This window comes from Engraulis encrasicolus, chromosome 10 (assembly GCF_034702125.1).
Source record: "Engraulis encrasicolus isolate BLACKSEA-1 chromosome 10, IST_EnEncr_1.0, whole genome shotgun sequence".
Classification (NCBI taxonomy): domain Eukaryota; kingdom Metazoa; phylum Chordata; class Actinopteri; order Clupeiformes; family Engraulidae; genus Engraulis; species Engraulis encrasicolus.
The window spans coordinates 29,715,519-29,728,204 of NC_085866.1; the positions used below are offsets into that span (position 1 = coordinate 29,715,519).

At 43.8% G+C, this 12,686-nt stretch overlaps 1 protein-coding gene across 1 annotated transcript in view; it reads left to right on the forward strand.

Moving 5' to 3' along the window:
• apex2 (APEX nuclease (apurinic/apyrimidinic endonuclease) 2) overlaps positions 1-10,573 on the forward strand; it is a 13,409-nt gene extending 2,836 nt beyond the window's left edge. The window contains exons 3-7 of the mRNA XM_063207577.1: positions 3,661-3,844; positions 4,174-4,317; positions 6,233-6,299; positions 8,266-8,514; positions 9,403-10,573. Coding sequence (XP_063063647.1) covers positions 3,661-3,844; positions 4,174-4,317; positions 6,233-6,299; positions 8,266-8,514; positions 9,403-10,329 — 1,571 coding nt within the window. The 3' untranslated portion in view covers positions 10,330-10,573. The remainder of the gene's footprint in view (positions 1-3,660; positions 3,845-4,173; positions 4,318-6,232; positions 6,300-8,265; positions 8,515-9,402) is intronic.
• Positions 10,574-12,686: the final 2,113 nt, after the last annotated feature.

Sequence of the window (12,686 nt, forward strand, 5' to 3'; positions counted from 1 at the left end):
TGTATTAGAGTGATGTTATAGCACAACCAGGGTACACTGGTGACATCACTGCTGTGAGACTCAGCATGGGGTTCAGTGTCGGCTTGTGGTACAATAGCTGTAGTTGTAGTTTACTAACTCTTTAGTATACTCACTTTAGTTGTTAGTATTTATAGTCTCCCATATGCTATCCAATAAGACCCTGTATATAGCTTAATTAGAAATGTAGTTAGTGTAGTTCGAAATTTAGTTAGATAGCCGCACCTGAATTGACAGGATGTGCCAGCGTGGGAGAGCCGAGCCAAGGGTAACAGGGCTTCAGTTACCTGGATAGTGTACAGATTGCACGGGACTTAAATGACACTGGATGAACGATCGGGCTGGGTGTAAGGCGGAAGTTGCCTGATTTTCATAGACTTCAGATCACGTTTTCTGGTCTGACCAGGACTATAACGATTAGCGTTTCCATACAGGATGAACTTTGATTCCATGGCCTGGTTAACCCGCCTCCCTCGGCTTGCTACTGGTTGAGGGCTGTGCCGAAGTTTAAACCAAACATTTCTTAGCCCAATAGAACGTCTCTGCTTAAACCATGTGACTGCCTTGAACACATCTCTACCCAGGACGGTTGGAAATGCACAGTTGATTGGTTCCAGACAAAGTAGCAGGAGAGAGCAAGCTCCTGGCCCTACTGTATGTAGCTGAAGGCGTTGCGTCACCAGTAGGGCGGAGCCAGGCTAGGGCAGAAGATGACTTAACCTTGTTGTGTCCCATATCTCAATGTGCTTTGATAATTTGAACGGTTGGGTGGTAAAAGGATAGACCCTCGGCCTTTAACCGTATTACACAAGATGTCTGCTAAAAATCCATTGAGCTGCAGTACGTGTCGGGAACAACACCTCAATCACCCTGACCCTGAGCACGGGGGCCCCGCAAGGTTGTGTGCTCAGCCCCCTGCTGTTCACGCTGCTGACACATGACTGCACAACGACCCACAGCACTAACCATCTGATGAAGTTTGCGTACGATATAACACTAGTGGGCCTCATCACTAAGAGTGACGAGACTCACTACAGAGAAGAAGTAGACTTGCTGGCCAGATGGTGCAAGGACAACAACCTCCTGCTGAATGTCAACAAGACCAAGGAGATTGTTGTCAACTTTCAGAGGGGCCAAAACAACTGCTACACGACCATCGACAATGATGTTGTGGAGAGAGTGAGCAGCACAAAAATTCCTTGGAGTGCACATTAGCGACGACCCTCTCTTGGACCACAAACACATCATCACTGGCGAAGAAGGCAAAACAGCGCCTCTACTTTTTGTGCAAACTGAAGAAGGCAAGTGCTACACCCTCCATCATGACAGCATTCTACAGAGGAACCATCAAGAGCATCCTGGCCAGCTGTGTGACACAGTGTGAGGAGGAGGTTGCACAGAGCAAAACAGGAAGACACTCCAGCGCATTGTGAATACAGCGAAGAAGATCATTGGTGCGCCACTCCCTCCCTACAATACATTTACACCACCCGCCTCACCCGAAAAGCACTGATGATCACCAAGGACATAAGTCACCCTGCACACAAATTGTTCAGTCTCCCTCTGGAAAGAGGTACAGGTGCCTCTGCTCCCATACCACCAGGCTGACAAAGACCTTCATACACCAAAGCAATCAGGATGCTGAACTCTTAACCTGCCCTCCTATCCCTGATAGACCCCCCCTCAACACTGAATTGTGATTGCACATTCTACTTGCACTAACTCAAAACACACACACACACACACACACACACACACACACACACACACACAACACACACACACACACACACACACACACACACACACACACACACACACAACACTGAACTAACTCAAAAGCACACACAAACATGCACACACATGTTGCTGCTGCTTCATGCCTGTTACTTAATGACTGTACTGGAAAACTAGCTACCAAAAGTTGTAAATATTGTACATTATAATTGCTTACTTTATATGTATTATTATTTCACAATGCTACTATCACCATATCAGAATCGTCACAATAGGACATAACTGATACCTCTTCTTAATACATGTTCTATGTATGTCTGTTGTTGCCCAGTCTTGCACTTTATATGTCTGTAAGGGTATTGTATAGGTACTCTAGGTGTAATGCATGTGTACTGCCTATGTCTAATTGCCTAAGTCCACACCTAAAGTCTATGTCTATGTCTGCATGGGAAAGTAAGAAACGTAATTTCAAGTCTTTGTATGGCCAGTGCATGTAAAGAAATTCTCCAGTATGCAGGATTAGAGATGATGTGGATCGAATTCGGCCATGGTCATTCCATCAGGTGGCTGCCAATTCATGACATTGTGTTGAATCTTGGGCCAGAGAAATCCAAAAGCATGATGTCCTTCCATTCTTTCACTGGCTGTGATGTTGTATCAGCTTTCCATAGCAAAGGCAAGAAAACAGCATGGCAAACATGGGACGTCTTCAAAAAGCTCAATTCATACCCAGAAGTAATTGAAGATACTGACCTGAACCTTCTTGAGAGGTTTGTCATCAATATGTATGACAAGAACAGCACAACAGACAAGGTTGATGAGGTTAAGACTGGACTTGTTTGCTCGGAAACAAAGATCCTATGATGCCATTCCACCGACAAGTGCATCCCTTGTCCATCATGTTAAACGGTCCGCTGCCAAACTGCCTGTATATGGGGCCGAGCTACTGTGTGCAAAATGCAAATTGAAAGCCTTGCCAACTAGGGTGGCAAAAAAGATGGTGAGGGCCTGGAAAGTTCTCTGGTCAAAGCTTCCTACAATTTGCGGAGAGTTGCCAGCAACTGACAAAATGTAGATGCAAGACTGACTGCCGAGGAAGATGCTAATGCTATTGCTTTAGCCTCAACTGTACACAGTTATGTTCCTGCAAATGTGGAGGACTAAAAATAACTAATAATAACATGTGTATCAGAGAGTTTTCCTACCCAAACAACAAACATGTAATCATTATAGGCCTACTTCTGTTTTTGTAATATTTAATCATTCAGTGAGTGTTAGTTTATTTACATGTAATTATGAAAATACTGTAATTGTCAATACTGTGTGTATCATTGAATTTTCCATGCTCAACATAATATATTTCCATACATAGATATTCAAAATATGATCAGTCAATCAAAATATACATAAAAGCCATTTAAAAGCAGTTCAATTGGCGGCCATCTTGGAAAATGGCCGCCATTTTGTTTTTTCACCTGGATAGCGACCTTTTCTAAAAGGGTAGGGTCTGAAGCACCTCTGACCCAAATTTGATGCTTGCATCACCAAGTGAACGATTGTTTGAGGTATTTGCTGCACTATGTGTGCAGGGTGTCGAACTGGGGGGTAGAACTAAAATGTGACTGAGTCACCAGGGCCCCATGTCTAGGGTCTAAATGTCATTTCACCCTGTCTCCATCCTGTCCTTCATGACCCTGTCCAGTCCTGGTCATGAAAACATTTCAAAGGACTGAAGTGCAGCACCCATATCAATTTGGATAGGTCTTTTCAGGCATTGAAAGGAAATGAGTCGGAATTTAAGATGCAGTAGCCTAAATGACTTAGTTGGCTAGAGACATCATTATTGTAATAGACAAAATGTTAATTTCTTAATGTGCTGACGTGTTATTCCCTTCCTGACAAAAGGTGTGGCTACGTTTTGCAAGGATAGTGCCACTCCATTTGCTGCAGAGGAGGGATTGACTGGTGGTCTTTCAAATAATGGTGCTGAAGCTGTTGGTTTCTATGGTGACCACGAAGACCTCTCCACTGAGGAGCTGCAGCTATTGGATAACGAGGGCAGAGCTGTCATAACGCAGCATCAGATAATGTAAGACACAATGCATCTCCTACATCAGGGATGGGAAGCCTTTTTCATTCGAGGGGCCACTTCAAATTCCTCCAAGGGGTGTAAAAGTTGTCCAAGGGCCGTACTATGAACACAAGCCAGGACTTCCCCCTGCACTTCAGGCCTTTATTGAAGGCAGCCTGCTTTATAACAGACCCCATCTTCACTAGGGCCCCCCTTTTGTAAACAAGGTTTTGAAGTTCACAACTACTTAGCCTTGCTTTAAAATAAAAATGTGGCCATACGGTATACTTGCAGTAATCAATATGCAGTTGTCACTCATTCATATGTGTTTGTTTATTTGAGAGCAGGGGTTCAGATGGATCACAGACTCTTTCGGTTGTGAATGTATACTGCCCGAGGGCTGACCCAGAGAAGCCAGAACGCAAACTCTTCAAACTGCAGTTCTACCGGCTCCTTCAGGCCCGCGCAGAAGCTCTTCTGGCATCCGGGAGGTGAGAGGCTCCTGCCACAGATGTTGCCAAATGCTTTACCAGAGAATCATCTATTAGAGTATGGATAAATCAAGCCCATACTTTTCCTGTATCCATGTGACGTCAAGTGAACGCCCCTTTAGGAGACCTCCGGTTAGGAGACCTCTGGAGACTTGAGGTTGAGAATATATGGAGTTCCCTTCACGCTGTAGATGGCGGTAGCGCACATCTTATGCAAGCCATCACCAACCACCACAGAAAGAGAAGAAGACGGAGGGGACAACGCCCCCTTAGGAGACCGAACTTGAGCACACTCCTCTGCACTGAGTTGGCTTGGTTTGGGGTATCTAGTAGAGTAGAGTAGTAAAGTACAGTAACTTTATTGAGCCCTAGGGGGAAATTCAGGTATCCAGTAGCTTACATAAATACACAAATACACAAAAGCCCACATGGACATTTCAAGACAAAAATAAACACAGGAATAGTCATCAGGGTGGGGAAAATAAAATAAAATAATAGAGATAAATGTAGAAAAGGTAATTGTGCAAAAAGACATTCTGTGAGTTGGGATAGACCAAAGCAGAAAAAAACATACTCTGTCAGTTAAGGTAGACAACAAGTGTTGATGGATACATCTATGATATAGTATAGTATGTAGAAGTAGGCAGTGTACAGAGTATGATAGGGGTTGAACATTCTTACAATGTCACTGTAAAGTACAGGTAAGTGTTTTAGGCAAGCACACACACACACACCACACACCACACACACACACACACACACACACACACACACACACACACACACACACACACACACACACACACACACACACACACACACACACACACACACACACACACACACACACACACACACACACAGAGGTTCCCCAGTAACTGGGCCAGCTCCGACAGATCACAGTCTTTGCTTGTGGTAAGCAGGAAAAACAAGTATGTCCAGTGGTCAAGGGTCAAAAGTTCCTTAGTGCAGTTATTGGACAGCACACACACACACACACACACACACACACACACACACACACACACACACACACACACACACACACACACACACACACACACACACACACACACACACACACACCAAGAGGTTTCCCGGGCTGGGCCAGCTCTGGCATCTCAGGCAGTCCAGTCCCCTATGATGATGTTCTTCTTAGTGTCCTTCTGTGTGTTGTTAAACAGCTGAATTGCCCATGGGACAAAGGACTTCCTTAGTCTGTCAGTCCTGCAGGTGAAAGCACGGAGTCTGTGGCTGAACAGACTCAGTTGGTTAGTGAAGGTGGCGTTAAGGGGGTGATGCTGATTGTCCATAATAGAGTCTAGTCTGCTCAGTGTTCTGCTCTCGGTTATTGAGGTGAGTGTCTCCAGTTCCATGCCCACCACTGATCCCGCCTTCCTCACCAGTCTGTCAAGGCGTCCAGCATCTCACTCTAATAGATGATTCTTTGGCTTTACTGTTAGGGCATCCAGTCTTGTGCTTGTAACAGTGTTAAAGAGATATCAATAATCAAAAAAGGTACTGCAACTATGCTGCTCATTGAAACTGGGCTGCCTATTGCCAAATTTGATCTTTACATGAAAGTTTACTAAGTAATAAACAAATATTTTCTAGTATGGTCCAAGTACAGTCATTTTTGCCGCTAAAAATGGCTATTTTTGGAAATTCAAAATGGCGACCCATGGGGAAGATCCCCCTTTTCATGTATGTGCAATTTTTCCAGTCATAATGAATACTTAGAATTTGATGGTGGTGGTAAGTATTCATGAAACAGGTAACATTAGTGAATGGGCAGCATGAATTCTGGAAATAAACAACTAAAAATCTCACACAGTGTCCCTTTAAAAGTCAATAGGAAGGAACCAAAGGGACTTCATTGGAAATTAATTGACACATTTTCTCCTTTTTTTCTCAGCCATGTGATTGTATTGGGGGATATCAATACCTCTCACCGGCCGATTGACCATTGTGATCCTGATGGTGTAAGTAACTCGGTTTATAGTAAATCATAATAAGTACTGTTAGAGTGCAATATCACCATACAGCATGGTCTCAAAACACTTATAAAAGTGAAAGTGAAAGCCTGATTGGGAAACTCCAACTCCCATTGTCATTGTGACAGCACTCCACAGCAAACAAGTGTTCACTGCACACAACAAAATTGCATTTATGCCTTACCCGTGCAAGGGGGCAGCCCACAATGGCGCCCCAAGTGTGGAGGGACGGTACCATGCTCAGGGTACCTCAGTCATGGAGGAGGAAGGGGAAGCACTGGTTAATAACACCCCCCCACCAAACCGGCGGGCCGGGAGTCGAACTACCAATCTTTGGGCTACAAGTCTGATGCCCTAACCGCTTACCCATGACTGCCCTAAAACAAAAAAGTAGGCATTTCCGGATCCTCCCCCATCTCTCTCTCCCACTTGCTTCCTGTCACCATCTCAAACACTGACAGCATGAATGACTACAACCTGTTTGGAAAGTAACAGTGTGTATAATCTTTAGTGCAAAAATCCTGCAATATCTACACAATATGCATAGACTATGTTCAATGCAAATTGAATATTATACAATCTGTTAAACATGCAGCATAAAAGTAAGGTTTGCAATACTTATATTACATATTTTTCAATTTAATGGTAGAGTACCTAACTTTTTAGTAGTTTACTTCCTGAATTTATGCTACCCTTTCACACATTTTATTTTTCTCTACCATCACTTTTCTGTACTGCTAGCATTTGAAAGCTGCATTTCATTGATGGAATCGTGAATACATATTCATTCACGGACCACTTTATTAGGTACATCTTCTTGCTAGTACTGGGTTGGGGCCCCTGTTGGCCTCAGAACTGACTTTACTGCCTGCGATAATATTCAGGTTGGCTGTGGCGTTGCAACAATGCTCACAACAATGCTTGGTACTAAGGGGCCCAAAGTGTGCCAAAAAAAACCCATCCCAACACCATAATACACCACCAGCCTGAACAGCTGAGACAAGGCAGGATGGCCCCATGTTCTCATAATGTTGACAACAAATTCTGTCACAGCAGAATGTCACAGCAGAAATTGATACTCGTCAGGCAATGTTTTTTTCCAATATTCCATCATCTAATTTTGGTGAGCCTGTGCGGATTGTAGCCTCAGTTTCCTGTTCTTGGCTGACAGGAGTAGTCACAATTTTTCAGAATGTAGCAAAAGTAATTGTTTAAGGTCTTCCTTTCATCTAGACGGCAGAGAATGTGTGTCCATGAGTGGCACAGGTGTTGGACAAAATAAAATGACTGAAGTAAATAATAAATGTCCTCAACACTGTTAAACACATTACATTACATTACATTGCATTGTATTTGGCAGTCGCTTTATAACCAAAGCAACTTTCAAACGAGGACATAATCAAGCCAACATCACAAGCAAATACAAAGTGCACAGGAGATATACAGAACAACAAGTGCAGTTGCAAAGAGGGTTTTTTTTGTATTTATTTTATTTTTTAATATAAAGAGTAAATAACGAGTACACACACCCACAAACACACAAACTAAACTAAACTAAACATCATGTCAAGAGTCTGCCCTGGGGCAAGGCCAGCTCAAGCACTAGAACAATCTTGACTGGGAGTACCTAGAGCGACTGGATGGCAGAGCCAGACGGCTTGTGCTGGATGAGCGCAGTTCTCCTCCAGTAACATAAGGCGTTAGTAGGTCCTTCAGATAAGCTGGGGCCGTTCCTGTGATGGTTTTGTAGGCAAGGGTCAATGCCTTGTGCTTGATCCGGGCGGCGATCTGTAACCACGGTAAACACTGTTAGGTTACACTTGAAGAAGGACTAAGGTCCGATACTTCATGCCATTAAACTACTGGGAGCATTAACAGTGTTGCAGACATTTATTACTTCATTTCATCTGGCCATGTTAACCGGTTTCCAATTCCAAACTCACCCCACACTCAGGATACTTTTGAAGACAACCCGGGCAGGAAGTGGCTTACCCGTTTCCTGTTTGGTGCTAAAGCTGCTGAGGATGATGATGAAGAAGAACATGATCAAGAAGACGAAGATCATTGTGACGATCGCTCCAACGCGCCAACAGTGTCCCGTTTACATCACTCCGACTCTCTTCACTCTTCGCAAACGTCAACATCGTCCTCTGGTGGAAAATTTGTGGACACCTTCCGCCAGTTCCACCCCACACGGCCGCAGGCAAACTTTCATCTTTTTCTCTTTTTCTGACGTAATATATACATTTTAGCACATACATGTTTAATATCAATTCTTAAGGCAGGACACCAAGGTTTACTGCCATTGAATTTCTATTTGTGTGTATGACACTTGGCAAACGATAAACATTAGATTAGTGTTTCTCAATGGGGGCATGACAGCCCTCCAGGGGGTGTTGGGGAGTTAAATATTAACCCATTGACGCCTAAGACACCTGCAAAAAAGGGTGCTGAATGCCTGAGCCTTTTTTCAGAAAAGCTGCCCTCAGCCTATAAAAACCTAAATATCTCAGCTTCTTAAGCACATAAAAATATGCACTTAAGTTGCATTTAAACACTATGACCATCATCTTTCATTAGAATGTGTTCATTCATCTCAAACAAACAGAGATGTTCAATTAAGTTGTCTCAAATCTCATGATCCTCAATGTTGCGTAATGCAGCTCCAGGCGCCAGGGCCAATGTTGCGCAACGCAACATCAGGCATCAATGGGTTAAGGGGGACATTGGCAAACTTATGATGAAGTCAAGGGGGCGTTGGGAGGCTTATGATGAGCTGAAGGGGGCATTTGTTTAACCCATTTTGTCCTGGAGCGACATATATGCTGCATTCAGGTTCTTGAGATTTGAGCTCTTTCATTAAGAATGTGGGTATGTCAGAGAGCTGAATGAATACATTCTAATGCAAAACGAGGGTCCTTTCTTTTAAATGTTATGTTTTTATGTACTTCGAAGGCTGAGATATTTAAGTTTTAAGAGGCAGAGGGCACCTTTTCCCAAAAACGGCTTAGGACAAAATGGGTTAAAAAAAAAGGTTGAGAACCACTGCATGAGATTGATAAATAAATATTTCCTCTCTATTCTCCCACAGGCGTTCACCTGCTGGAACACGCTGACCGGAGCGCGGCAGACCAACTACGGCACACGCATCGACTACATCTTCGCCGACCACGCTTTGGCAGAGCTGTTTGTGAGCGCGGACATCATGCCCGAGGTGGAGGGCTCCGACCACTGCCCTGTCTGGGGCCAGCTGCGCTGCGAGATCCAACCCAGCCCCCGTTACCCAGCCCTCTGCACGCGCTACATGCCCGAATTCGCCGGCAAACAACAAAACCTCTCCCGCTTCCTGGTCAAGATTGCTGACAAGCCGCAGCATCCAGCAGGCACAGCTGATTCCCAAGGAGAGGCAGAGAATCAGGATACCCAGAGGAGTCAAAAGAATGTCAGCCATTTTGGTTCAGGGGTTGAGGGTGGTAGGAAGCGGTGGCTCGATGGGACAGCAGCAGAGGCCTCCGTACCAAAGAGCAAGAAGAGCAACGCGGGCAGCAAGGCAGCAGCAGCAGTGAAATCACAGGGAAGCCTATTGAACTTTTTCAAACACAAAGGACTAACCGCGAAACAGACAGAAAAAACAACACATGACCAGTCGGCCAGTGGGCCTACAGAGGGAAACGGGCACTCCCTACAAGAGAGCCTGTCTGGTAATCAACAAGGTGGGAATGATCTATCCCAGGACATCACCAAAGATCAGGAATTGGCCAATGGCAGAGACATGCCAATTGGAGATGCAGGGGAATCAAAGAAAGGGACGTGCCCAGCTTTCTGGAAGACGGTCCTGTGTGGTCCGCCACAGCCGCCCCTCTGCAAGGTCCACAAAGAGCCCTGCGTCCTGCGCACGGTCAAGAAGGCAGGCCCCACCATGGGGCGCCAGTTCTTTGTGTGTGCACGACCGCAGGGACATGCCTCAAACCCCCAGGCCAGGTGTAACTTCTTTGCCTGGGTGGACAAGGGAAAGTAGAACACAGCCTCCCAGAATTTCTACTGCCAATATTCCATCAGTACTCGCAATTCTTTCGGAATATGACTTGATATGTACAGAAGGTGGTTTTCCATCATTTGTATTTCAGTACACTGTTTGAGAGCACTTGAACAATTTTAGAATTTGCAATGGTGTGATTTTTTTTAATCATTTTTCAATTACTTGTATATAATATGAAGATGTGATGTTTTTACAAAATAATAAACTGAAGTTATTTCTATTTCACCTGTGTCAATACATTGCATAGCCAGTAGGTGGCATGTTGTTTCTGATTTGTAAATATGACAGTACACTCCCAAAGCCTTTCTGACACTCCCCACTTGCATGGATTTGTGCTCCATTCAGACAGCGCAGCTCAAAACCTGCCTTCCAATCACTTATAGACTCGTCGCCCTCTGCTGTCTGTCATACAAACACTCCATATGTTCCTGGGTGACGTCACTTTGTATTAGGCGAATTAGCAAGCAGTTTTCACCAGAGGTGGAAAGAGTACAGAAAATGTGTACTCAAGTAAAAGTATCTTTACTTTGCCTAAATTCTACTCAAGTACAAGTAAAAGTACCTATCTAAAAATCCACTCAAGTAAAAGTAAAAAGTACTTCACTTAAAATGTAATTTGAGTAAAAGTACTTAGTTACTTTTAATTAGCTTTCCTCTTGAGAATGTCATGTTTATTTTTCTTGAATATCGTCCTCCATAACCTCTATCTCTTGCTTGGCACCAGCCATCATCCAATACATTGATACAAGATAGTAAAATAGTGGAAATGCTGTGTGCCATCCTGCACAATCTTTCATTTACGGCGGATTGTGGCATTATTGTGCATGGCATTTTGTCTCTCAGTCAATTTTTTTTACTCAGTACTCAGGCCAGGTTCCAGTGTAATTGAGTAAAGTTCTTGGGTCAAAATATACTCAAGTACAAGTAAAAGTATTAATTTAAAAAAATACTTAAAAAGTACAAAGTATTCATAAAAGCTACTCAAGTACAATATTGAGTAAAAGTATTTAGTTACTTTTCCACCCCTGGATTTCACCACATAAAAGGACAGTGGGTAATGTTAAAAAAGAGTTATTTTTGTAGGGTTGAGGCGGGGGGGTTATCACAAGAGCTTTTGCATATGGTATACGTCAAAGCACATCTGAACATCACTGAAGCAGTTTTGAGTAAATCAAACTGTGGTCAGATGAGATGAGACTCAGAGAGTTATTTGATCACAATTGATTTCAATGCAATTTGGTTGACGCATCAGTATGCTAAGGGCCTGCAATGCTATAGGTGTAAGCCATGTTAAAGTGGATGGTCTCAGATATTCCGCTAGCGTTTTGTTTTTCAATGGGTGTGTTGAGTAGCCTGGTTCCTGCCAGACCTCTGTGTGTGGGTGTAGCTCTGGAGGTGCGCTCCCAAGCTTATTCTGGGGTCCACTTTTGTCCTTTAATATTGCTGAATTTTAATGTGAAATTCACAGGAAACATAAATACATTCATGAGCATACAAATGCTCTTACTAATACTAATTTATGGAATGGTAATATTATATCATCAGACTTTCTTTATGTGCAGTGAGCACTGTGTGCGGTGTCACAATGACAATGGGAGTTGGAGTTTCCCTGTTGGGCTATTCATGGTTTTATGCAAACTGTAGTGTGACTCCCACCAAGGCCTCTCGGTGGCGCTTAGCTCATCGCTCAGTGTTGAGAGATTGAGCAGTTTTCTGCCCAATTGGGCTGCTTATGGCCGTCTGTGGGTATACAAGGCACTTGGGTGGGTTTTTTCTGCCAATGTATCGCCATAGAAATCAATAGAAATTAAATTTAGTGCTACCAGGCGGGTTTTGAGCATTTTTTTAGGCTGGAATCAGTCTCATCTGGCAACCCTGCCATCGCCCCACACACACATTTTTAATAACCACACAATCCCACTCATTGGCCTCTCTTGTACAGCACACTGCTAAGCTGAGCATAAGCTCCTAGGCCTCACGCACACGTAGCCCCCTCCCTGCAATCCTGTTAAACTTGGAAAAATCCATTTATGTCAATATGGCTCCCAGGTTTAGAATTGGCCACACCTGCTTCCAGAGCATGCATCCATTCCGATGTGACTGTGCCCTGCCCACCATCAAGTATAACTGGTGTGCATCATTTCACAAATCTTTCTCTCTTCCTTTTTTGAATTGCAATCTTGTTCATTCTCCCTACTCCCTTTCCAACCACTTCTGTCTGTAACTGTACAGCAGGTCAACTTATTTCAGCTATGTAGCGGTTGATAAAGCATTTTTGCTTCAGTGCCCAAAGCTTTCATATAGTATACAGTAGGATGTAGTTTCTCACACCAAAC